Below are 26983 nucleotides of genomic sequence, written 5' to 3'. Positions count from 1 at the left end.
TTTCATTACTGCTATTTTGCTAACTTTTCTACAATGATTGTATTGTCCTTGGAAGTCAGTTTTCTTTTTTGCTCCTCCTTCTCCACTCCATGTTTTAGACTTACAGTCTGTTCCTTTCTATTTCAGCCATCTTTTCCTAGCAACGCCCTATATATTCTCTTTTTCTGGTTAGTTTGCATTTCAGGACTTGTTTTACAATCCTTTCGTTTTATATTCTTTGACTTTACTGGTCATGATTTCCTAGGAGTTTTTGAGTAAAAAGGAAGAAGAAATGGAAGAGAGACATTTATTAATATGTGATACGCTTACACTTTTAATATTTAAGAGTCCCATCTCTAAGTATTGGTAGGCGAGAAGAAGAATGACATAATTGTCAATTCAGAGCATTAGGTTCATACGTACATCTTTATCAAGGAGGCGCTTACGACGACAGAAAAAAAAAAAAAAACAACTTGGCTGTTAGCAGTGGAAAGAGATATTATTTTCCCGCTGTAAGTGGTAAAAGAAACCCGCTAAATCCCTATACTAGCAATACAGGGCAATACAAATCTCATCAATTTCACCTTGAGAGGATTTCACCAGCTAAACCAACACAGAAAAACGCCAGATCTAGCGGTAAAACTGCTAAATTGGCAACACTGGCTATGACATCAAGCTGGGCATGCGCGGACTTCTCATGGAGTGCAAGCGTAAACCTTAGCTAGATTTATTTTCGCGTGTATATTCCAGATCAAATCAAGAAATTCTCTTCGTACTGCGGTTACGCATATTGCAATACAAAAGTTACATTTTTATTAACCAAATGTGCGCATGCGCAGTTTGATCTCAGAGCCAAGTTCTTTTTGTTGTGAGCCGCACGTCTTTAAACAGTTATAAGCGAATTATTATATTATGTAAAATTAATGCCAAATTAACGTCAGTTGCAATATATGGTTACACTTTCTTTTACGCCGTCCAACGTATAATAGCCGAGAAATTGTGCGTCATTTTTTGTATGCTGTCAGCAGTTCTTTGGGGTAATTTCACGTTTTTGGTCTGGCGACCCTGTGCCATGGGACATTTCTCGTGGTTATGAAAATGTGTGGTACAACCAAAGAAATGTCATTTTGATTAACTGAATCGTGATTGGTTTATTGGTTTTACATGTTTTGTTAATAATTTGATAAAAGTGAGGTGTTTCGATGTTTCACTGCATTAGCGGTGGTCTAAATGCAGAAATTACTGAAATTCTTATCCGATACCCTTGTTTTCTTCAATTATTTCCTTTTGTCACCTTTGTTCGCTAATGGTAATTATCTTTTTCTGTTTTCAGCCACTGATTTTTTGGACAATTTCCATGAACTATCATCATTAGCACTATTAAAGATTGAACTACGTGGTGGAACTGGTTTTCTTCTCATCACTTGAATAAGTAACAGCTTTTTCTGCTGACCAGGACAAGCTGGCAGACAAGTGGATGGAGACAACTCAATCTGAGATAAATGTGGCTCCAGTGACTCGCTTATCAGTAGGCCTACATAGATTCCACTACAAACTGTGTCCAAGATCAGGCTTTCACGTAGTGAACAATGCATGTATATGTAATCTGTGCGAGGTATATTTAGAACATTACCACTTGCTGAAATACAGAAACACCACGAAGTTACTAACTGAATACGTAAACGAAACTAGTTGACTACAAAACTTTGCACACCCGTGTGTGGTGGCTCTGGCATATTGACTGTATTTTGTCACATGTAGGTTTCAAGTTACACCATACTTGGTTCCTCAAAATGTTAAGCTCCAGACCAATTTCATCATGCGAATGGTAAGTGAAGGGTTTACGACATTAGTCATACTTGCGTGGTAATTCTACAGAAGAACTGCACTGAAAGAGGCATATCTTCCTTCCCCCTCTCAGTTACCGAGATACAGTGCGTTCGTAGCTCGGCCGCACTGTTCCACGGCCTTGGACTGGGTGAAGATTGGCGCGCCTGCCGCCAGAGTTATACGTAAACGACCGGCAAGTCCGGCCGAGCTACGAACGCACTGTACATGCGAAAGATCCAGGTTAAATTACTAGAGAAATAGTTTACGTCTTCGACTTTTCGGTGTGTTGTATTGTAATTAGTTTAGGGAGAAGGCAGGACTGTGTTTAGACATTCTGCTGCCTGGGGCAATTTATATTTTGCTACCCCGTTCTTTGGGCGCGCTTCCGAACAGGGGCAGCGGCATTTCCCCTAAGGTTATTGCCCAGTTTAAGTGTGGGTGTATTAATCGAAAAAAAAAAAAGTCATATAAATATGCGTTCTATTATCAATATTTTCTAGCCCCTACTTTTCGATTAATACACACACACCTAAACTGGGCTATAACCTTCGGGGAAATGCCGCTGCCCTTTTACAGAAGTGTGCCCTGCGAATGTTTTGCAGGCCTTTCAGGCAAAAAAATAGTGCTCTCTAACTTCTACTGCCCCAGGGCAACTGCCTCGATCTGCCCATTGGTAAATATGGGCCTGGGGAAGGGGATGCGCATTTTTTAGTGTAGTTCTTCTGGAGGATCACCGTTTGCATAAATTTTAACTTCATTTTTATTTATCTATCTAAACTTTATAATTTACAGGTCATGTCGGACATGCGACTATGCATCAGATCACCAGAGGAGACAGCTAGTATGGGAGGAAGTGTCAGATCATCCTCTGAAGCCTCTTGTTGTTACGGTAAATTCTTCATTAAGGTTTTGATAAGAAGAATGGTTGGGTTTTCTATAGCACTCGACACTAAGGGTTGTTTAACGAAAAAAGTGGAAAAATTTTCAGAGGGAAGGTAGTTTCGAATGTGAAGAATTCATATAGCACTTAAGTTGACTTGAAAACAGCCTAGAAAGTAACTAAAAATTTGAAGGAATTGATCGGTGTAGCTAGCCTAAAAATAATTATTTAATACGTGAAATAAAATGGAATGAACGCGAACACTGATGCTAACTTAACCTAATCTAACCCAATCCAAGTTAATGCGCATACCAAAAAAAATTTCTTATGACGTAGCAATTATGAATGAAGCTAACCTAACCTAACTCAACCCAACCTGAACTAAGTTGGAAAAGTTGGAAGTTTCAGCATTGCATGCTATAGAAAAGCCGAATGAGGGTTGAATAGGCCTAATGAATATCACTACGTCACTACACACAAATTTCATGATGTCAGCCTATAAAATGAAAGATAACACACTTCTTTAGAAGTACATCAAGGTTTGTGTTTGTGGCTTTGGTAAGGAGTTGGCAGAATCTCTGATATTCCAATTGGCACTGATATGAAAATTTCGCAAGTCGTTAAAATTTATGAAAGAAATGGAACCAGGTTAATAGTTTTGAGTTTCTAGTTCGGCATAGAAGAAGATAACAGGCCAAAGTATGCAGATGATTACCTCTTATAATTGGGTCTTACTTTCATTTGTATCTCCAGAGTTCTTTTCCTCAACCAGAATTAAATGTAAGAATACATGCATTTATTGACGTAGGTAACTGAAAGTCGAGTCACCAGACGGACTCTTGGAGGAAGCACCACAAGCAGTACTGGTTCCTCCACTCCAACACCAACGTTGGAATCTCTGGCAGCTGCACTAGAAGGCACAGACCCTCTGACGCAATTTGCACGCCAGGAGATGGACCCACTTTCAAAGATGGCTGCCGACATGGTAAATATTTTAATTTTTCAGACAATTTATTAATGTAACTGAAGTAGAATTTTGTAATAATTGAAGTTATTTCCTAATAGTGGGAACCTGCACCAACTGATCGAAGAAAGAGTAAAGACTCCTTACTGGATGATACTATTGAACCGTGGTCTGCCAGAAAATCTGCTATTTTGAGCAAGTTTACCACTTCAGAAAAGTTGTCTATTGTCACAAGTTTTCTATCAGGAGGAGAGAAAGGTATGTAATTTTAATCGGCATTTCTTAGTAAAAGTGATATATATAATACATTAACATCCACTGCTTTTAAATAGGTACTAAGAAACCGTGAATTCATGTTTCGTAAAATTTCGTTAGTGTTTATTTTTTGTTTTAGTTTTTCATTATAAAAATGGAGGGAATATTGTTTGCTTAAAGAATTAGATTTTTTAATTTTTGCGTAGATATACTTTGGCTCACTTTGTATAAGGACATTTCTTGTAAAAAATCTCGCATGCAATCAATGCTTCTGAGTGTACAGAAAGAAATTTAGTGATGGACTACTGTTCCCATCTCCATATTTGGGTTATGTTACGAGTTGAGATGCTACCAAATATAAATTATACAACGTACTTGTCATCTTATCACTCTCCATTGCCAACGCTCAGTGTTTGTCCCCACCTACAAATCATTCCTTCTTGACTGTCTTTATAATTTTTCCAGCTGCTTCATATATCATATTTTCTTTATGAGTTTAGAAAAACATCATGTTTCCTGTTAAGTCTTTGAAAATATACAACAGGTTGCATTTCCAGACTGGGAACTAATTAACGTCATATTCTAGAGGGCAAAAAGAGGTTTTTTGTCCTGCAGCCAGTAGGTTAGGCTTCGAACACGTGCATTTGTTTACATGCGTAGTCTTCTTGTATGGAATGATTGCAGTGTTCTGAGAGTTAATGTAGTATAAAACTGTGCTGTATTGTATGGTGATGTTATTTTCATATGCATCTGTTTCAGTTGTCGTGAAAGCACAAAGTTCTGTAGTGGATAAAGTGAAGAATAGATTGGAACAGTTAGATGATTTTGAAGAAGGATCTGTGCGACAAATGTTAGATCTGACACAGCAAGAATATATGAACCGTATTGAACAACTTAACCAAGAATTAGTTCAAGCATGGCACCATGACCAACGTGTTAAAGCTCTGAAGATTGCCATTCAATGTTCTAAACTGCTTGTGGATACTTCTGTCATTCAGTTTTATCCAAGCAAGTTTGTTCTCATCACAGACATCCTTGATATCTTCGGAAAGCTAGTTTATGACCGCCTGCGTACCAAAGCCGAATATTACGTGTAAGTATTTTTGATTTCCTCTAAAGTTTAGGATATACTATGTTTTCTTTCATTTATTTATTTCTTTTATTTATATTTATATTTGTATGTTCAGATGGATATCAGAATTCCTTAGTCAACGATTCATTGCCACTAAATTCAGTAACTCACTTTCTAGTTACAGACAAACATATCGAGGTCTACCTCAGGGCGCTGTCCTCAGCACAACTTTATTCAATATTTATATAAATGACTTACCCTCCCTATTAGAGGAATCAAACATGAAAACAGCACTATTTGCAGATGATATAGTTTTGTGGACTTCCGGATCTTACAGACATAGAGACAAAATTCAAAATTCTGCTCTTAAAGCTCTAAATCAACTACATGAATGGAATACATCAAATTTGATGACACTCAATTTAAGCAAAAGTAACTACCAAATATTTTCACTTGGTAACAAAGAAAGAAAATTCAATATCCAATACAATGGCCAAAACCTTCCTAGGACTTATGAATCCAAATATCTTGGAGTTATTTTCGATAGTAAGTTAACATGGAGCAACCATTTGAAATACATTTCTGAAAAAGCTCGTTAAAGATTCTCCCTTCTAAAAAGACTAGCAGGAAAGAAATGGGGATGCTCTAGGAATACTTTGAACACTAAATACAAAATGTTTATATAACCAGTGCTGACATACTGCAGAGAAATTTTAATTACTTCACCTTTCATAAACGAAATAGAATATGTTCAAAACCAAGCTCTCAGACTCATTACTGGTGGAATCAAAACAACTCCAATAGATTCTATGAGATTCCTCACTAATATTCACAGCATCAAAATGACAATAGAAGAAAAAGCACTGATTCAATATGAAAAACTTATTAGATTACCAGGAAACAATTGGCATTCATACAGTCCTCTCTGTAGATTGAAAACTCAAAAAAGTTTCATATCCTTTGTTCAAGAATTAAAACAGAAAATCAATATCCCGAATTTAAAAGAAAACCTACAAATTAAACCAAACCCTTTAACTCTATTAAATATGGAATATAATCTAAATTTAACAGAAGAAATACTGAAATCAGAAGTAAACACTGAAATACTAAAACAATTGTCTTTAGAGACAATTAATATTAGGTACCCTCCACAAAACTGGCTCCATTTATACACTGACGGATCCTTGATCTCCAGAGAACAAGGTGCCGGTGCAGGTGTTACGTGCTGTCTCTTCTCACTTTATAGATCTCTTGGGTATGGAACAACAAGTTTTGATGGAGAAATCATTGCAATAAGTGAAAGTCTCTGGAATCTTCTATGCCACATCAGTAAATTTAAAAATGCAGTTATATTGTCAGACTCCAAAGCAGCTATTCTATCAATAGTCTCTAAACACACACCTTTATCTCAAACAGCAGAAATAACTAAAATGCTCTCTCAATTAATATCACTCAATAAAAGAATTGTATTCTAATGGATACCATCCCATTGTGGAATCCTGGGAAACGAGAATGCGGATGCTTTAGCAAAGAAGGGCAGCACTGCTACTTACAGACCTGTTACTAAATCTACGTATTACTCTGTGAAAAGATTTATTAAATCTACATACTTAGACTTCAACAAACAAAATTTGATAACACAATCCCAAGGGAAAAAATGGAACTCTCTGCATCAAAATCCACAGTTAATTCCCAATTTACCACGAAAATCGTCTGTAGCTGCATTTAGATTGGCAACAGGCCATGACTGTTTGGCCAAACACCTGCATAGAATTGGAATATATCAGTCCCCTAACTGTCCATTGTGCAACTCAAACCAAGAAATGGATTCGGAACACCTCAAAATCTGTGCTTCAGTGGCTGGTCATGATAATATCTTTGAAAAATATTGGAGTGCAAGAGGTCAAATGACTTTATTGTCGAACGCCTGACATTAGAAAACAACAAACAACAACAACATATTTTTAATACAGTCGACTCCCGATAATTCGCGGTAATTAATGCACGAATTTTCGCAAAATATCGAAAATCATGAATTTTCCGCAAAATTTTTTATTACTATTTAAAGTCCAGTAAAAGTTACTCCGATAACTTTAATTACTAAAATACACATAAAAAGCAAATGGAAAATTTTGTTGTTTTCTAATGCCAGGCATTTGACACTAAAGTCATTTGACCTCTTGCACTCCAATATTTTTCAAAGATATTATCATGGTCAGCCACTGAAGCACAGATTTTGAGGTGTTCCAAATCCATTTCTTCGTTTGAGTTGCACAATGGGCAATTAGGGAACTGATATATTCCAATTCTATGCAGGTATTTGGCCTGTTGCCAGTCTAAATGCAGCTACAGACGATTTTCGTGGTAAATTGGGAATTAACTGTAGATTATGGCGCAGAGAGTTCCATTTTTCCCCTTGAGATTGTGTTATCAAATTTTGTTTGTTGAAGTCTAAGTATGTAGATTTAATAAATCTTTTCACAGAGTAATACGTAGATTACACAATGCTGTAAGAATGTATTGCATTGAAACAACTTGATTGTTCAGAAACTGTCATAGTTCTTCTGATGTATTAGAAAAGTTATCTTGGTGACGAGACTTCTAGGGTACAGTATGAGAAATTACAATGTGTTCATAATTTATAGCCGAGAGGAACTTTTTCTATATTATGGTTTCTGAAAATTATAGAAATATAGATCTCTTGGGTTTCTTAGGTAAAGTACTTGACGTGCAGTACAGTCATATTTAAATCTCATTTTATGCACACTAGATAGAACACAACATGAACTATTCAACTTCAAGAAATTCCACAGGTCCACCACGGTTAGCACATCTGCCCATGAAATGAATGGACCCAGGTTCAAATTCATGGTTGAGGTTTTTCCTCATGTTTTCCCTCAACTTATTCAGAGAAAATGCTGGATAACTTTCGGTGCTGGACTCAAGATTCATTTCGCTGGCATTATCACCATCATTTCACCTCTATATTACCTAGAAATGTTTCTTTCAGTTGTTTACAAATTATTTGTTTTATCGAAAGTAATGCATTTCTGTTAAAGCCCAGGAAGCAAGACTCCAACATCACTGCCTGAGAGTTTCACACCAGACATGGTTCCTGAATCTGCCAAAGAGACGTGTCGTAACTGGTTCTATAAAATTGCATCTATTCGTGAACTAGTTCCAAGATTATATGTTGAGATGGCTATACTTAAGTCATACAGTTTCCTTACATCCAGGTTTGTATTAATACTGGAATTTGATACAATTTTAAAATGGTTACCCATATTTTATATTTAAATTTTGCAATAATATATCAAAAAGTTTTAAACATGTAAGAAGTAACATATTCACTTCAAAATTATAATATGGAAGATGTCCCAGAAACACAGCACCATCGAATTCCAAAACATTTCTCCAAGAAAGTCCATACATGTGAAAAAAATGTCTATATGTTTTTTTGATTTGCATTTATGAGGGTTAATATGGTATTTTCTGAAAATATGTTTTTCTCGCTATGTGACACATTGAACCATGCACAGAGTAATGAAAGTGTGAAACTAGCACCACACTCATTAACGAAACCAGTTAGAGTTTAAATGTCCAATAAATACCATTCAGAAGGCTTTGTGTTGGATATATCTTTTTTTGCACGCATTAGTACTTATAGTGCATGGCTAATGAGAAAGGCAGGCTTTAGCACCAATCGAAGTCACGTGTTTATCATTGTCTATCTTGACAATTGCCGATATATATACATGTTCAAAGTTCTAAAAAACAAAGGAATTGTTATATTAAACTCACGTTAAACGTGTATTTATACATAAACTTGTTCAATGTTGGCCATGTTATTACTAAGAATATGACGTTGCACCGTAGCATGTCAATGTCAAGCGATGTCACATTTTCGTTGCAAAGATTATTCTTGGTAATAATTATTTTATACCAACATTAATACATAGATTTCTGCCACCACCATCCACAGTGAATAAATTTTAAGGTATAAGATGACTTAATTAAAATTATTAACCTTTTTTGTCATCAATCAATTCCAGATACAACATTGGTTTTTACTCCACGTGAAGTTGATTTGAGAATGTCAATTAAAATTGCTAACGTAGATACATGTTACCACTTCTTGCAATTGGAGCAGTATCTGAGAAGGCCTGATCAATAAACTTTTACTTTATCTCTTCAAAAGAAAGTACCCTTTTTTACAATGCCTGGGTATTAAATGAATACTTGGACTATAACAGCTAGCATGAGTCATGGCTGCCTCCCTTGACTATGCAAGAAACACAGTTCAATCAGTTTTGGTTCTTCCTGATGAACCCAACAGGCGGATACTTGATATAATACCTAAGGACATCCATAAGAGAATATTCTTTGTACCATAGAATATCTTTGGATGTTATTCTGTTTATTTATTCTGTAGTAGCTAACCTGCTAAAATGTATAGGTAATATTAGTTTATTTGAAATCTTGTAATTTTTTTTATTGAGATAAGCAGTAATACAAGCCTATCAATGTTAAAAAGAACAAGGCTATATTATTTTTTTATCTGACTATAAAGCAAAATCACCACTACAAGGCAAAAAATGTGTTACAGAATTTATGCCTGTTTGTATTAACTATGTGTAAACTGTACAGTTTCAATATTGGTATAAAATTTTTCTTGTACAGTGAGTTCTCCCAAGCTCTGTTGCGTCTGACACGAATGATACGTGGCATTGGAGATCCTTTAGTGGCTGTCTACGCTAGATGTTATTTGTGCAGAGTTGGCATGGCTGTTACTACTGGAGATAGAGATTACTTAAAGGAAAACTTCTACGACTTTCTAGCTACATATAATCAAGTAAGATTTGAGTGAATTTAACATATTTATGAGTTCCATACCTATTTTCTTTCCTACATCTTAGACGCATATTATTCAGATATCTCTATGTTTCATGTACACAGGATCCCGCTATTAAAATTCTATAGGACCTAAAAACGTTTAAATTAACCATAAACTCCTATAAAGTCTAAAAAATGTGTTTGAAAACCGCCTTTTTTTTTGTGTATATTTGAAATAAAAATATCGGTACTAAAAATGCAAAAATGCTCAAAAAACTAAAAAAAAATGCTATTTAAAATTTGAAGAAATTATCGTACAATCACTGGTCTGGCAAATTTGTTCCATATTGGTCTTAAAAGAGGAGGGAAGAAGATTTTACCTAGTTTCCTGGAACCGAAGTTCGTTTGGAAAAGTCCATCCTAGCATAAAAGGGGTGGTAGGTTCAGGTCACGCAAGAGCTTACAAATTAGTTTTTGCGTCAGTGTACTCCTGTTATGTAAAATGAAACTGACCAATCAGCAGTCATTCTCTTTCACTGATAGAATTTGAGTCTTCAGTTCAGTAGCAATCATTGTCAGCAGCAATTCTTTGTACATAAATTCTACCTAAAATGGAATATTTACCAAAATTAAAATGATTTGATAAAGTCTTAAATTTCTCTTTTTTAGCGCCTAGAAATCCATTCGCTGTTTATGAGTTCAGTAATAGAGTAATCACTACTTAGTTCGGAATTATATTGTCTGCTTCTTTTGTTTAGCTTTTCAGTCCCAGTGTTCGTACAGAATTGAATCGTCAAAAAGTGGATTTGTCTACATATTTGACACTTTACACTCCTGCGTTGGATTGGATTTTACAAGGTGTTGCAGCAAATGCCCCTGAGAAACTTCTGGTGGAAATTCTGGCACGATGCAAGGAAAAATGTAACAATAGTGCACTCTTGCTCAACACCATCATGGCAGCTTTCAAACCATCCTATATTGCTACACGTGCCCTACAGTTTATTGAATTGGTGTCAGCTTGTGATGAAGAAGGTTTGAACAGTTACATATTCCGTGCTTCCAATTTAAACACAATTCATGCTAATATTATAAATGTCTTACAGATGTTTTTGTAGATATTAATTACCACATTGTATTTGACGAATGCCGTATAATATAGTCTCTTTTATTTTTTTATATTTTCTCAAGAGCAGCATATCCTGATTATTAAGTCGTAGTATATCACATCAAACTAATGCTTATCAACAAACATTGTTATTTGATCATCTAATAGACCATTCCTTTCGTTCCCTTCCTTTCCTCTCCATCATAGCATATTACATTCATAGTAACTTACTTTCTTGGAATTTAGTAATATCCTTAATACTTCAGTTGAAAATCTCGATCTTTTTTCACGTATTCCTTGAAACGTCACATTTTATTTTTTTGTTTGATGAAGTAATTTTATTATCATTATTGTTATTGTTAATAATTGTTTCATTTTATTTGTTTATTTACTTAGGACCAAATAGCTTCTAAGACTAGCCAGGTGATCACCACCTTAGAAGAAATACATTATTGTTGCGGGATTAATATTTCTTGTTATAAACTCATTTCTTACGCATGAGTATATCAAAGCAAAGTCTAATATATTGTAAAATTCGTGGTCGTAGATATAAAATTTATATTTTTAATGAATATAATATGCATATAGCTGTATTACTTAAATTTGTGAAAAATTAATTATGTATTTATGTCTACTTAAACTGTGCAACTTATAAATAAATCAAATGTTTCAATTTTGAGATTATAGAGAATGCCTTTTGTGTGCAATTCAGAAAATGAAAATTTATTTTTTTGAATTCGTAATATTAAATTGTTTTCATTTAGATATCATTTGAATAATGAATCGTGAAAATAACTGTAAACGGTAGTATCATTTGAAACATGATTGTTGCTGAACTTAATGAGAAAATGAAAATTGACTTATTTTTTTTATGTTCATATTAAATTATTTTCATTTAGGTATCTAGGGACTCATCAAAATATACTATAAATGGTAATATCATTCACAACAATAAAGGAAATTTATTGTTACTGAACACATAATGTGACATTTCTTTGTTTTAATATGATTTGCCTCTCAATAGTATTTTTTTTTTACAATTAATCATGAAGTGTGATATTACCGTATTTACCCACATAATGAATGCAGCCCAATTTTTCGCGTTAAAATGAAAAGAAAAATAAATCCCCACATAATAGACGCATAGAGGAATGTGAATCTGTGACAAATGATAGCAGTGATTCTGAACCTGACAGTGAATGAGATAAGGCTAGTATTAATAATAACAATAAAGTGTCTTGTCGTATTGTCATGTATTCATTATTACAAGTTATCATCTGTTTATAAAATTGCTGCTCACTATCGATCATCTTAAGTGTGATGCAATCAATATATAAATTAGTTGCAGCCCATATATCGTTACATATTCTATCGATTATTTCAAGATTCGAGCTGGCACACCTTTAATGCCTCCCCCCCCCCTCCTCAACTAAAATGTTTTCTTTGCGTAAAGGACGCACCCTAGTGTTTCATTGTACAAATCGAAAAAGAAAGTGCTTCCACTACATGGGTAAATGCTGTAGTATCTCAAGTATATTCCATAAGTTTCCATAATATTGGCCTATAATATATGATAGCAAAATATTGCACTGTGGTTTTGAAAAGTCTTCATTTTCTTGGGTGTCATTGGCAGATGAGTAATAATGCTGTCTACAGCATTTTGTTTTTTAGAGTTTTATTTTAAACTAGATATCTTATTAGATATTCAGTTCCAGACTTTCTAGATTTACGACATTACAACACGAAAATTATCACTACAATTATGAGTGCTTAATTAATTTTAGAATATTAAAAGATTTTTGAAACAGTTGAATCGCTATAAACAGTTTTCATTTGTTTTCATGGATAGGTTTTCCACAGTATCTCTTATTTCGAACATTGGGTTTATGTCTGGCATTGGCAGACCCTCCTCCTGAGCATCGTCTTCAAGTGCTTAATGATGTATGGAGGGTGGTGAGTCGCTTGAGTGATGCGGGCCAATATGTGAGCTGTGCTGAAGTGTGGGTACAATTTGCAGTGCGACATTTCTCAGTAAGTGAGAGAGCTATTAGCAGTAATTACTTATGTGACTGTGTAAGAATTAGGGATCGAAAGTATATGCACTATAAAGTAATATTGCTACTTCGTATATATTTAACCTAGCCTTCATACACATCTGATATGATCAAATGACATCAACTATATTTGGGTAGGTGTGGTGTACAGTCCCCCCAAAAAATAATGAGACATTGAAATATTTTAAGTCCCAGATGCAAGACACTGCTTGATCAGAGAAGCAGAGCACAGGTACATAAGATAACGTGTATTTTAGTTATTTAAATTCACTCTATTTGGTTTGTTGTTTGAATCATACCGAAACTCACTTGAAAAACTGAAAGAAAAATGTTAATGTGATGTAAATAATAGATAAATAGACACACATGATGATTAAAACATGATTTATGCTCGACCATGCCGAAATGTAGTAATTATACACCTGGTAGTAGCCCTTTAATGCACCTCATTAAAGTACACCTATTCATTATAGTTCAATTGTTCAGCCAATGAGAAATCACCATTGTACCATTATAAAAGCGCAAGTATCGATTATTCTCGGATATGCAATCGAAAGACAACTAGCGAAAAGTCACGGAGGCTGGAAATCCAATACTGTCGCAGAAGGTTATGTTCTGTTACTATAATAATTAGCGTTAATTGTAAATAATATTCAATAAATTCAATTTGTCATCTCGTTTTTCAATTCTAAATCAATTTCCAGGTTATATCAAGACTAATGTTTATGTTATTCTCTAGATTATATCAAGGTCAATGACATTCGTTCCTCGGAAAAAATCAATACTTTCGCGTCTGCGCACATCTCACAATTTAGAAGTCAGTTCCCCTCCTCACTTACATAACCATAACATGAATACTTATGAATAATTTCAAGTTAGAAACATGTTCGAGCATAAAAGTCGTATGAAACTTGCCTATAATGGTAATTAAGACGCTCGTATGAAATTATGAAACTCGCTTGCGCTCGTTTCATAAACAAACATACTCGCATTTTAATTACTACCATTATAGGCTCGTTGCATAATGTACTATTATCGCACTTGGAAGTTAAGTTACTTATCCACAGTTAGTTGCTGTAGCTAAGTAGTTAATAATTCTTCATTTTAGAGCAACTTACATAGTTATTATCAGTCCATTAAATTTTGTAATGAAAGGAGATTTATGGCCAGTTTGTCCAAGTATTGTTAGAAGACTTAACGACTGTTAAACCTTCAACAGTTTGTTAAAAACAGTTTTCCCATTTGTTCAACACCAGTTTGGCTTAACAGATTCTTAACCGTTTGTTAACTTTAAATGTAGGATTTCAGGCCGTTAACTCATTTAACAAACAGTTAAACATGGCGGATAACACCACAGCTGTTCAGACAAAAGTTGTGAAAGTAACATGTTATGTTTCTCTTTGAGGAATGTTTAGAGTAAGGGACGGTTTCACCAAGCTTCAGTAAATCAGCCCAAATTAAACATTAACTAGTACTGAACATTGAAATATTTACACGATTACGTTTGTATGTGAGCTGTGTCCGTAGACTTCAAGCCTAGCAGCTATATATGCCTCGTCGCGCTGGTTACGTCATGGTACCCAGATGGAGTAGTCAGTAGCGTGTTGGCTTGCCATCCCAGGGGCCCGTGTTCGGTTCTCGGCGATAACTTTTTTTTTTTTTTTTGACGTAACTAATTTTTATACATGTTACCTTTCTTCATTTTTATAATTTTGTGTAGTGGAACTTATTATTTCGCAACTCTGGCTCCACTAGGAGAATTTAAAAAACTCTTGGGAGATCAATTTTCTTCCCGAAATAAAACAAAGATAAACAAACAAATTACAGAAAAATAAAATAAATACACATGTGGATCTAATACATTGTCCACATGCCATTGGCGTCTATCACTGCCTGGCATTTTCGGGGCATTGAGTCCACCAGATCGCGGAAATAGTTCTGGTCCTTAGCGAAATCTTCCCAGGTAACCAGAACTTGATCCCAGACCTGATCTGGATTTTGAGGTGGGATGTCTCGATATTTGTCAATCCTCATTTTCATGCTTTTCCGTGAACCGTCTTTGAACGTTTATGGCGGTGTGCGCGGGGTGATTATCCTGCTGGAAAATTAAATTTCCATCGGAAAGAAAACGATTATAAATTCCAAGAATCCAGCTCTTTCGCTTCTGTTTTAAAGCCAGTGCAAACATATCTTATCGCTAGCTATAATATAATTCTAATAAATGAAAGTTAATATACCAATTAAGTTTTGTTATGTTTGGATGCACATTATGTATTAATTTACTAATATTTCTTAGGTACCGGTATGTAGTTATAATAATCACTTTCATGTCTTAAAATAAAACTCAGTTGTATGTTACCTAGTTGAAATAGGCCACTTGTTTCAATTCACTAGCTACTATTAACTCTAGATTCTATGTTACTGGCTCTTCAACTATAGCCGATGTCAATAGTGCTTCAAAATACGCAGTGACTAAATAATAAAATGTTTCAGCAGCAATTGCTTCTTTAGGACGAAATTACATATAATTTATACATGAACCTAAATTAGAGAATTTTATATGATACGGAATTCTCCTCGGGGTTTTCTGTACAGTTGACTACACACACATTCGTGTAATTATTGTCACCTGGTGGTCATAATGCTGAGATTTTTCTAAACAGAAATTCATATTTAGCATTATAAAATGTAACCATACATAATAATAATTATTATTATTCAATAGTAGTCAATGCAACTTTCATTTATCAACTCTCTGTACTGTATGAATCATGACTACTGTAACAGGTTACGATTTTACACATGTTTCATGACTTACTCTACAGTACAGAATTTAAATAATAATATCAGCCAATAAGAAGTTGTCTTATATATGCAAAATCATTACCAACTGCTGTTGAGTAGTTAGAATAGTATTAACGACAGTTAAAGTTAAGTGTTGGTTATTTTAAACAAAATTATGTTGGAAAAATGGAAAATATCTTAACAAAACGTTAAAAATAAACCAGCTGTTAATTTAACATTTGTTAAGCCAAATTAAACATTACTTGGAAAAACTGGCCATTAGACTAGCTAATTAAACAACTTTTAACATTCACATCACATACTAAAAGTACCTAGATGTACCTAATTGACCATCATCAAGTAACAATTTTCGCAACTAATGAAATAATAGTAAAAGCAATTGAAGAGTGTTATCCCAAAATGCGTTAAGTCCATTTTTATGAAAGAACTGGGCTAGTTTTTATACTAGTACAATACCAGTCTACGGACTGAGCGATTTTTCACCTGACATGCACAATAACACAAGCTGTTAGGCAAAGATTGGCGTTGTTTTGGAAGAAAACAAGCTTAAAATATAATGATAGAGGTCTCAAATATAATCATTTATATGTGTGTGTGTGTGTGTGTGTGTATCTAATGCTCTGGATTTAACAATGAAGTCATCATTTATATGTATAAACCATAAAAATGGCCAAATGGACTGAGCAAATTTTGGGATCACACTCTTGAATTATAATGTCTTATATGAGTTTGAGGAAAATTAATTTCACATATCTATTTAAAGTTTATAATGATTTATACACAAAAATCAGCTACTAGTATCTAAACATTTGTGATTATGAAAAGTTATCTTTTGTATGCAATGTAGAGAGTGAGTTTGTCTTCTTATATGGATGCACAGTCAAGTAGAGTATATAATATACAATCGGTGATTTTGATATTTTCTTTTTAAGTATTTTGTTCATTGTCTTTATTCTTGGAACAAAAAATAATTTTGAGTGCTTAGATACAGGAAATTACATTTCATTTAGAACTGTTCTGATACGGCATGTGGAAGAAAATATGTTCATGTAGCTTGGAGAGTCCTTAGGTGATGCAAATTTTGTACAAGTTGAGCCCTTTTTAATATATTTTTTTCTTTTGTGTTTTTTTAGCCTCGTGAAGTAAACACATTTCTAGGTGACATCATCCGTCATATGAGCCCAGAAAGAGCATATGAACATCATTATCCACAACTGCAAGCTGTTGTCGAAAAAGTGCTTTTTCATACGCGAGATTTTGAATCTCTTTTTACTATGGTAAATGAGTATTTTATTTCAAGAAAATATTTTATATTATTGTGGGTCTGTCATAGATTCCCATCATTTAGTAATACATATTTTCATACACTTTTACAATGTAGATACTTTTGGATATGTTGCATCACAGGTCTTATAAAGTATTAGATTGGTGCATAAGTTTGTAGCGTAAATAAGTACTTGGTTGCTATGGAAACATGGACAGCAGATGAATGAAAGTACAGAAAAACGTCACGAACTTATTCACCAATCCAACATATGTTTATGAAGTAAAATTAGATGTCGGAAGAACTAAATTAATATTTATACTTCAAAATAGGCAGATAATAATAGTTATAAACTATAGCATATTTTCATTATAAGTACAGAAACAATAAAATGACAAAGGGACAAAAATAATAATAGTGGGACTTTAGAGTGCTGAAAACAGATATGCAAATTAATCATACGAAGGTCTTACTTACGTGCTACTTATTTCGTAATACTAGCTTCCAGCTTCATATGGTTCTCATTGCTTGGTTTCCCTTTTATACATTTTCAGCCACCATGCAGTAATTGTGATTTGTTAAGAAGTTCTCAGATTTATGCTTATGATTTAGTTTTGATTTTAAGACTTCCCTAAGCCACCGGAGTAGCTCAGTCAGTTAAGGCGATTGCCTGCCGGTCTGAAGTTGGGTTCGGATGCAGGTTCGATCCCCAGTTGGGCTGATTACCTGGTTGGGTTTTTTCCGAGGTTTTCTCTCTATGGCGAATCCTCTGCCACATCTCGCCAAATATCTCATTATCACCAATCTCATCGACGCTAAATAACCTAGTAGTTGATACAGCGTCGTTAAATAACCAACTAAAAAAAAAGTAAAGACTTCCCTAGCTTTGTTTTCCGTTTTACATTCTAAGATATTTTGTTTTAGATTTCTTCCTTACTATTTGAGTTGTATGAAGTCGAAAACTATAACTATTATATCATAATAATATATTATGTTCTTTACAAACTTCAATCTTAGGTAATTTTAAATATGACATATTTTTTAAATTCTAATGTATTTAAGTATAGAACGAAATTAGACTAGTTTTTTGTATCATTTTATTGGTGATCATGTCATAAGAATTCATTTCACTTCTTACATAACAATGAATATTGATCTGAAATGCTTACAGGACAAATTTTTACCACTATTGGATCTATTTCAAAAGGAAAGCATCAAAGTGGAAGTATGTAAGAATATTATGGATGCTTTCACTCGTAGCAATGTACAGCAAGAACCAACCAATGATCCTGTCATTACCAACGCTCTAATGTTCATCTGCAGAGTTATGCATGATTCAGTCAAGTAAGTATGTTTGCATTTTCAAATACAAACTAAATTTTATCATAGTTGGTGTCTATGTGTCCTGAAGTAAATTGGTGCATGCTTCAGTGTTATTTATGATGTACTGTCATAAAAATTTACCGTGCTACTCATATTGAGAAAGAGTAGTTAAGAATTGAACTTCTTATTTTTTTTTTTATTATAGTGCTCTCACTGTAGATGATGAAAAGAGACAAATTGGAAATCTTATATCTGGTTTTGTGAAGAAGGTAGATTATGGAAGAGATTTTGAACAGCAACTGAGTTTTTATGTGGAAGCAAGATCAGCCTTTCCTAACTTAGATTCTGTACATGCTCAGTTAGTGCAGGTAAAATAACAAGAATTAAATTCAATTTAACAGTTTCAATGGTAAAGCAGTTCGTTTTACAGAGGTTAAAGATAGCATATGGACATTCTGTTTACAGAGTGTGAACCGTTTGTCTGTTGAGACACGTCGCATTGTGAAAGGTCATCACACCCGAAAAACAGCTGCTTTTGTGCGAGCTTGTGCAGCGTACTGTTACATTACCATTCCATCCATCACATCAGTGCTGACTCGATTAGAACTGTATCTATTATCAGGACAAGTAGCATTGCTCAACCAATGTTTGGGACAAGGTGAGAACGTTATTGTTGTATTGATATTGTCATATAAGAAAATATATCCTGTGTATCAGTATTGCATTGAGGAATTTGATATGTGTCGTCTTTGTGGGAATACGTTTTCATTAGTATTTCCATTGTTAACACTGAACACTTTATATTGGATTTGGAAGAATTTGGTTTGTCTCTGTTTTATTATGTATGAATGAATACGGATTAAAATTTATAGAAATTTAAGTAAATATCAATAATGTTTATATAACTTTGCTTTCAAAGCACAGAAGCGATTCAGAGATAAAAATACTACTTATAAACTTATAATGATTGTTAAAAAGTAACATTGTTTCTTTTATTTGAAGAGTCCACTGCAAGAATGATGGATGTCACTTTCTTGTCGAATATGAACCAAGACTGTCAATGCATAGCTTAAGACATATAGAATGTACATACAGGGTTATATGGCATTAACACTGATAGTCATTGTCCAGTAATGATCGGAAAATCACAGTTAAGCTTTAAGCGCTAAGCATTTCAAACTTTCAATTGCTTCTCCTGCAAATTGTATTCCAAATGACATCCATCATTCTTGCAGTGGACTCTTCATTTTATTATACATTTTCAGTGCACTTTTCCTGTCAAAAATACATATTTGTTTCGGTTCCTATCAACAAATGCAAAGAAATAGAAGGGAATATATCAGCTGAATAGGAATATTATTTCTATTGGTACATTTTTACACGTATATATGCATTAATAAGATATGATCTGGACAAATTATGTATTCATAAACTTTTTTGTGTTAATTTCAGCGGATGCATGTTTTAAAGCTGCACTAAGTTTGGTACCAGAGCTACCTCGAACAATAGAAGTAGATGGCAAGCAGCGCAGTTCAGAACCATATCTTGTGTCATACTTGTGCCATTTCCTGTCCACACTTCTGGTTGTACCGGTCAGTAACAAGATGTGAATTACAGTGCAGTGTCAGTATTGATATGGTGATCATTGATGGAATTCACAGGAAAAATTGTTAATGCTATTGTAATATATTATAGGAACTGGTGAAATGCATTTATTTGAGAAATTATGTTATAAAATAGTAATTTAATATAATTATTTTATTATTATGCCTAAACATTCATAATCATTTTTTTTTCAAAATTTATCCATTACAAACTTTATTATATTGACCATTTTTCTTGTATCTTTACTTATGTTGATACTTTACAGATTCATTTCAATACATTTTCATAATGAATAATTAAAAAGGCTTTGCTGTCTGTGATCACTATAGTATTAGACATACAAATATAAAATTGGGAATGATTAACTCTAAATGAACATTTACAGTTTAACATTTACATTTGTTTAGTGTACTGTATATACTTCTGAAGATACACAATGATAGTATTAAGATATGTGGATCATATGTGGAGACTAAGAGGAATGGGGAAATTAGGGAAGATTGGAGAATACTGGGTTTGTAGTGAAAGACTGCCCTTGGGCAGAAAACTATGCCACCACCACCACCATCACCACCATCACCACCACCATCATCATCATCATCATCATCATCATCACCATCACCACCACCACCACTTCTACTGTCACTACCGATGATTACAATGTTGACAATTATGTGATGATGAAGTGGCAGTGGCAATAATAATATCATCACACCCTTTTTGAAAGCGCAATGGACGTCTGTGTTGGTTTTAAATTGTACTTAATGTGATAAATGCCCTATACATGAAGGAATTAATTAAATATTATTTTCATCAGTTTTATTTTGTCGAACTTATGTGTTAGGTGAATGAATACGACATGGGCTTAATATTACGTGTTACATCTACATATTTTCAGGACTCTCCTGAGCAGGGTGTTTTGTACCTGACACGTGGATTGTTGAAAGTGCTTCAGCATTATGCATGGGAACCGACCAGCAATGCTAGACCTGTGGTATATTTGCATGTGCTCGACATGTTATCAGCAGCTGCCCAGGAATCCTATCCCTATCACATTGAGAAAGGTAACTCCTAGCTACAAGAACTTGAAAATTATCCTTCAGTTTTTATTTTATGTAAAAAAAGTATGTTGAATGATCTCCTCTTAATATTTTTCCTTCTTCTCTCGTGTTCTCTTCCCTTTTTTTTTTATTCTAGAACAGAACTGAACTTGATGTTGTTCCACAAAGAGTAAGTATTATTTTGTAAAAATTGCTATTTGTAATTTTTGGAATGAATTTGTTGTCAGAGTTTTCCGATCTTACAGATTTGCTATGTACTTTTTATTAAGTAATTGACACCAAGACCTAGGACTGGTCCACAATCGAAGGTAAAAGCCTTCAGGATGTTAGATATAACAAATTAGAATAAATGACTAGAAAGAATCCCTCTGGAAAATAGCTATGCTGCAAATGGTGCCATAAAGGGAAACTGACTACAATTTGTATAAAATGTGAAAGAGGTGTCTGTGTTAAGTGTTTTGAACCAAACCATAAACTGTGAGTGACTAAAAGTGTGAAAAGTAAAATTTGATACATGTCCGTCATTTTTTGTATTAGGAATTTGGTGCTGTTGTACTATGTTATCAATTTTTTTTATAGTATCGTAAAATTATGTTTTTTCTTCAAATAATTAAATTATATATGTATTATGTATGCAATTTCTGACAAAGGAAAAATTTTACCAAATGACCTGGAAATGTACAAAAACTTACCCAGACATGTTCAAACATTTTCAACAAGAGTTAGAACAGATCACATCGTCACACAATTGTACCTACACCGATTTTACATTTCTGATAATCCTGCTTGTCTGTGGTGTAATAATCATGATAAAGATCTGGAACACATTCTTCTATACTGTCCATCCATAAACCACAAATAAAGTAAATTAAAATCATCAGTACCAGTTGCAGAAGACACAGCCTTGCAGTATATATTGACTACACCTCAACTCTGGCTACTAGCAACAGGCATCTGTAATGAACACCGATCAAAATACCCCACATTTCTCGTGAAAAACAACTGAATAGATTACAGCGGACTATAGTGGACTTTATATTGTCAGCAAACAAGTGGATAAATTAAAAAGATTGATTGATTGATTGATTGATTGATTGATTCAATCAATTTCAATATGTGATGTTATGCTGAAAAATATTATTATAACTCGAAATATATTACATACAATCCCAATGTCCTATACAGAGGAAAGTCTTTTTCACTCCATTCATATTTGAAATTTGGAACTTTTATGTTTTTCTGCCCTAATATATCCTAAACAATAACATTTATATACATTAAGACCATTTTTAATTTTATCAACATATTCTGGATCTAAATGGTTAAAGCTCTGTGGACAATTTGTCGAGTTAGGTTTGAGTCTTGTTTTTAAACACGTTTTGTATGGAGTATCCCCCAGAAGTAAAAGTCTCAAATGCTTGTCTGGAGAACAGTGTGACACAATCCTCAACTGATTATGTTGTCTTAAATTTTACAAAAGCCTTCCATTGAGAGATAAGATGTGTACTATAAGCTATTGCAGAGAGCTACTGGAAGTAACTGTGCTGTGAAAATCCACCAAAATTTTAAAACTCAACAGAGATTTGAGGAGGAGCATCTGAAAAGATAAAAGAGTACAAAAACATCAAGGACACATAATTGACATACTCAGCATGCCAAGAACAACTGTGGTGGTCATACTAAGAATGCAAACTGGACACTATTTCCTTGTCGAACATCTATGCAAAATACCAACTGTCTATCTTCAATACATCCAAGTGTGCATATGTATAATAAAGATGTTATATTAAATAAAAATCTTGAAGAATGCAAGAGCCTGAATAGTGACAGCTTACTTGTATTATATTGGGAAGCATGGGGAAAATGATACCAATCAACTAATCCTCACTGTCATTGGTATACAACAGCAATAACAACGACTAATAAAGTACAAATGATGGCTCCACTACTCCATCACGGACAAATTGAAACATGTTGTTGTTGTTTTCTAAATGCCAGGCGTTTGACAATAAAGTCATTTGTCTTCTTACAGTCCAATATTTTTCAAAGATATTGTCATGGTCACCCACAGAAGCACAGATTTTGAGGTGTTCCGAATCCATTTCTACAAACTGAAACATAAAGTGACTTTTCTCGTAATCAAGAACTGCAATGTATGCACTACAGAAATTTGAAATTGGCCTTCACTAAATATTGCACTTGTAAGGTAAATGGCGATTTTCCTTTGCCTTCTTTTTATCTCCTCCCCCCCTTTTTTGTTGGGGAGGGAGGTGGAGAGAGTGGTGGGCGAGACTCTTAGCTCTATTCTTTTACGTATTCGCAGAGTACTTCTTGAATCCGGGCTCTTTTGGAACAAGATTTTTCTTCCTATTACAGACATCTAGTTTCTCGTAACTTAACTAAATTCAATAACACAGGTTTTTAACGTCTTATAGCTCTGTGCCAGACGACCTTGAAACATACAAGTATATATCTTCAAGATTTTTTTTGTAACATTTAAGTTTCATCTAGAAAAATACGTTGTTCAATCAGCTATTCAATGTTCTTACTAATAAAATAATTTTATTGTTAACATCTCTATACGCCACACAAGATAAAGTGTGATAAAGGTTGACATGTAATGGATTGTAGGGAAACAAAATAAATTACAGTATTCTAAAGATGACAGGGATAAAGGATACTATTCGCCTCACTTAACCCAGTCAGCAAACCAGGCTATTGTAGCTGAGAAGAGTCTCGCTCCTCACCACCAAAAACTGCCTGTGGGTTTGCGTTGTGTATGTGCATGCATGCCAAATATGAAGCTATAAAAATATCCATAAGGAAGCTTGTGGTTGTGAGAATTTCTATAAGAATTAAATCTCCTGTTGAAAGTGAATTTGTGTTCAGTATACATATATGTGTTACACTAGTTGCATGGTCTGAGAAAGTGGTTCCCAGACTTTTTTGATCGCGGATCACTTTTGACTCGAAAAAGGTACACCAGGGATTGAAGCTGGGTCCACAGGATTGTAAGTCCAGCGCTCTATCCATGAGACCATCGTGGTGGCTGATTAGTGATATTAAAAGTATAGAATATAAAGTATACAGTATAATAATTATGAATTTATTTCCTTCGGTCATATCCTTTTGGATAAATTATGCTGTTATTAGGTATTGTATTTTCGAATATTACTCAGAAGTGTTTTAGACAATAATTAATTGAATACAAATTAACGAATATAACATATGTAGAATAATTTTACGAATAATTAATGGCGTAAGTAGAATCGATTTTATATTAATATGTTGTTTTTAGAAAATAATAATAATAATAATAATAATAATAATAATAATAATAGGTTTGGAAAATGCTCAGTTCGTTATTTTTTGTCATATGTGTATAATTTTTAAATAGTTATTTCCAGGAGCCTGACATGCTACAGTCATTAAGTTTAAAATTCTGCAATTCACTTTCTTCCCTCATATGTGTAGAAAAACAAGTGTACGTATTTTTGTATTGATTGCACACCTAGACCTATGCATCAAATTCTGATAGTCAAGTTCTGCCACTATATTTTTCTGTTCAGTGATAAATTTGTTAGTGTGTGTACACTAATCTACACATGTTTATATGGATTATTTTAGGTGTAAAATTGAGAACGTTTGTGCAAGTTTTTGTGTAATGGTGTACTGTAGGCAATCATTTTTATTTACTTTCAGTTGATTCAAATGACACACTCTATGGTTCAGATCCAAAATTCATCTCAGAAATCAATAAGATGTGTTCAGTATTGTTGGATGAAATTCTGGGTCATCTAAAATATTTGGGTACAAGTGAACAACTTCAAAAACAGGTAACTATGATAATTTAGACATTTAAGTGCAAAACAGGTCTGTATTGTAGTTCCATACTTGACTCTTCATATTAAATTAATCAACATAGGAAATGACTCAAAATGTTACATTTTATTCTCTACAAAAGTTTCCTCTTTAATATAAAAATATGACTGAATATCAAGAAAACAAATCGTTTATGAAAGAAAAAAAGAACAAAATTATAAATACAATATTTTATTCTGTTTATAGTATACGAAACTTAAAATAGAAAACTTTTCATGTATTCGAAATATGTAACACAAAACATAATCAAAGGAAACATTATTTTGCATATCGTTGCTGCACCTCGAAAATCCACTATGAGTTTTAAACAGATTTTGCAGGAGAAAGAAAAAAGCATTGTCACTTTTAATTCCCTTGATTTTCAAAGCTACTTTCAGTATAATTTCAATCTTTACAAGAAAAATGATGAAGTTATACCGAAAATAACTTTGAAAATCAAGGGTATTAAAAGTGACGATGCTTCTTTTTTTAGGTCCGGTGATCGAGGTGGCCACGGAACCGGTCCACCCCTGCCAATCCAACAATCGGGGAATGTAGCATTCAGGTAGTTCCTGACACGACGATCAAAGTGTGGAGGGGCACCGTCATGCTGAAACCATATTCATTCTCAGATGTTCAATGGAATATTTTCTAAAAGTTCTGGTAGGACGTCACGTAGAAAAACAAAATAATTACCACCACGGAGACTGTTAGGCAACAGATAAGGCCCTACAAGATGGTCGTGCACAAACAGAACTAACCAGTGTGTGTTGTGACGGAAGTCAAGTCGTCTATCCTTCAGGCCATCTAGCGGCAAAACGGCGCATCTGCTAAAGTTTTGTCACTTAAAACAGATGTTTGTTTTTACCTCCTCTATCATCCCTGAAACGTTGAAACGTTATTTTTTAACACCCTGTATAATTATACAAATTAATTTTTTTCTTATTTTACAAGTTATATTTAAAAAAATGTAACTCCGCCTTCCAGGTGCCCCAACCTCAGAAGTGGGTTACAACTAAGCCATGGCCAGGAGAGAAGACCAGTAATGTCGAAAAGACAACCTAACCTGGTGGCATTAAAAAAAAAATGCTCTTTATGATATTAAGTTTTAAACATCATTTATATAAAACAGACACAATAGAGCTCCTCTTTTACACTTTTGAAGGGACCCAGGGAACAGTGGTGTAAGTTGAGGGAAATGGTTTAATGTGGACTTTTGCAACATAGTGCGGTAGAAGAGAGTTGCCTTGTACTATACTAGTGCTGCTTATCTGACTTTCATGAATGCATCATCGTAATCTTATGCTGAAAATAAGAAATTGTTCTGGTTGTATGTTTCAAGTTCACGATTTCATATGACTTATGTTTTTGAATATAAAATTACTTTAGCTTTATTTTTTTGGTATTGGGAGCAAGATAAAAATAGGGCATTACGATGTACATACTCTATATATTATTTCATGCTGGAGCAAATTTTAGTTTGTTAGAGATCTTACTTGAGGCATTATTGCTGCAATCAGTTACTTTAGTCTTGTAATTTATGGTTTATAACATGCAATACCTGCAACTTTCTCTCCATCATACCTAAATCTTCATTCATTCCGTAATTTCCCCTGGTAACTTTTTTATGGCAACTTGTATACCAATTTCTTGCTTGTTTTAGATACTGTTTACTTTTATTACAGGCTCTATTAGCATTGGATCTGTTTGGAAGAGTGGTGGTTAGGGGTAACCTTAAAGAACCTAGTCTGGCGGTATTAGCTATGAACTTATGGAACTTGGCCCATAGACATGGTTATATAGATCCAAAACTTTCTGTAAGTACCTTTCATAATGTTTCTTTCCTTATTCTGTTCTTTTAAAGTGTATACATCTTGCATAATCTCTCTTTGTTTTTCTGTAAACAAAGGCCCGAACTGTGGAATATTTAAAGAAGAAAAGTATGCAACCAGGAGGAAATCCATATGCTGATTTGGTGACCAAACTTCAGCTGAAGAAGACATAGAAAATGATGAAAGAGATGTGTTCATTATTCTATAAAAGAGAAAAATATACAAGAAAATAAAGTTATCAGTACTGATTTTATTAGTTA

General features: G+C 33.9%; 1 protein-coding gene across 4 annotated transcripts; it reads left to right on the top strand.

The window, feature by feature from the left end:
* The first annotated feature begins 722 nt into the window (after positions 1 to 722).
* LOC138693495 (VPS35 endosomal protein-sorting factor-like) lies at positions 723 to 26983 on the top strand. Of its 4 annotated transcripts, none has more exons than XM_069817505.1 (19): positions 723 to 1016; positions 1313 to 1807; positions 2602 to 2698; positions 3498 to 3674; positions 3755 to 3911; positions 4668 to 5001; positions 8040 to 8216; positions 9661 to 9832; positions 10572 to 10845; positions 12768 to 12949; positions 16911 to 17054; positions 18213 to 18385; positions 18570 to 18732; positions 18830 to 19022; positions 19817 to 19956; positions 20868 to 21033; positions 24733 to 24866; positions 26577 to 26708; positions 26801 to 26983. In XM_069817505.1, exons 2-19 carry the CDS (start codon positions 1773 to 1775, stop codon positions 26894 to 26896), a joined length of 2946 nt encoding a protein of 981 aa, XP_069673606.1. In that variant the 5' UTR covers positions 723 to 1016; positions 1313 to 1772; the 3' UTR covers positions 26897 to 26983. The 4 variants fall into 4 exon arrangements, with proteins under 4 accessions (XP_069673606.1, XP_069673604.1, XP_069673607.1 ...); XM_069817503.1 differs by lacking the exon at positions 723 to 1016 and adding an exon at positions 1038 to 1168; XM_069817506.1 differs by lacking the exons at positions 723 to 1016; positions 26577 to 26708; positions 26801 to 26983 and adding exons at positions 1038 to 1168; positions 25385 to 26525.

The sequence above is a fragment of the Periplaneta americana genome, chromosome 17 (genome assembly GCF_040183065.1).
Source record: "Periplaneta americana isolate PAMFEO1 chromosome 17, P.americana_PAMFEO1_priV1, whole genome shotgun sequence".
Taxonomy (NCBI): domain Eukaryota; kingdom Metazoa; phylum Arthropoda; class Insecta; order Blattodea; family Blattidae; genus Periplaneta; species Periplaneta americana.
Note: the sequence above shows the minus strand (reverse complement) of the source record. Positions and strands in the feature narration are given on the sequence as shown.

What these genes read in the sequence shown, in the direction of transcription:
- LOC138693495 (XM_069817505.1), top strand. Translation starts at nt 1,773, where the DNA reads ATGTTAAGCTCCAGACCAATTTCATCATGCGAATG. An exon ending in TTCTAGCTACATATAATCAA is followed by an intron (nt 9,833 to 10,571) that starts GTAAGATTTGAG and finishes TCTTTTGTTTAG; the next exon opens with CTTTTCAGTCCCAGTGTTCG. An exon ending in CAACCAATGTTTGGGACAAG is followed by an intron (nt 19,023 to 19,816) that starts GTGAGAACGTTA and finishes TGTTAATTTCAG; the next exon opens with CGGATGCATGTTTTAAAGCT.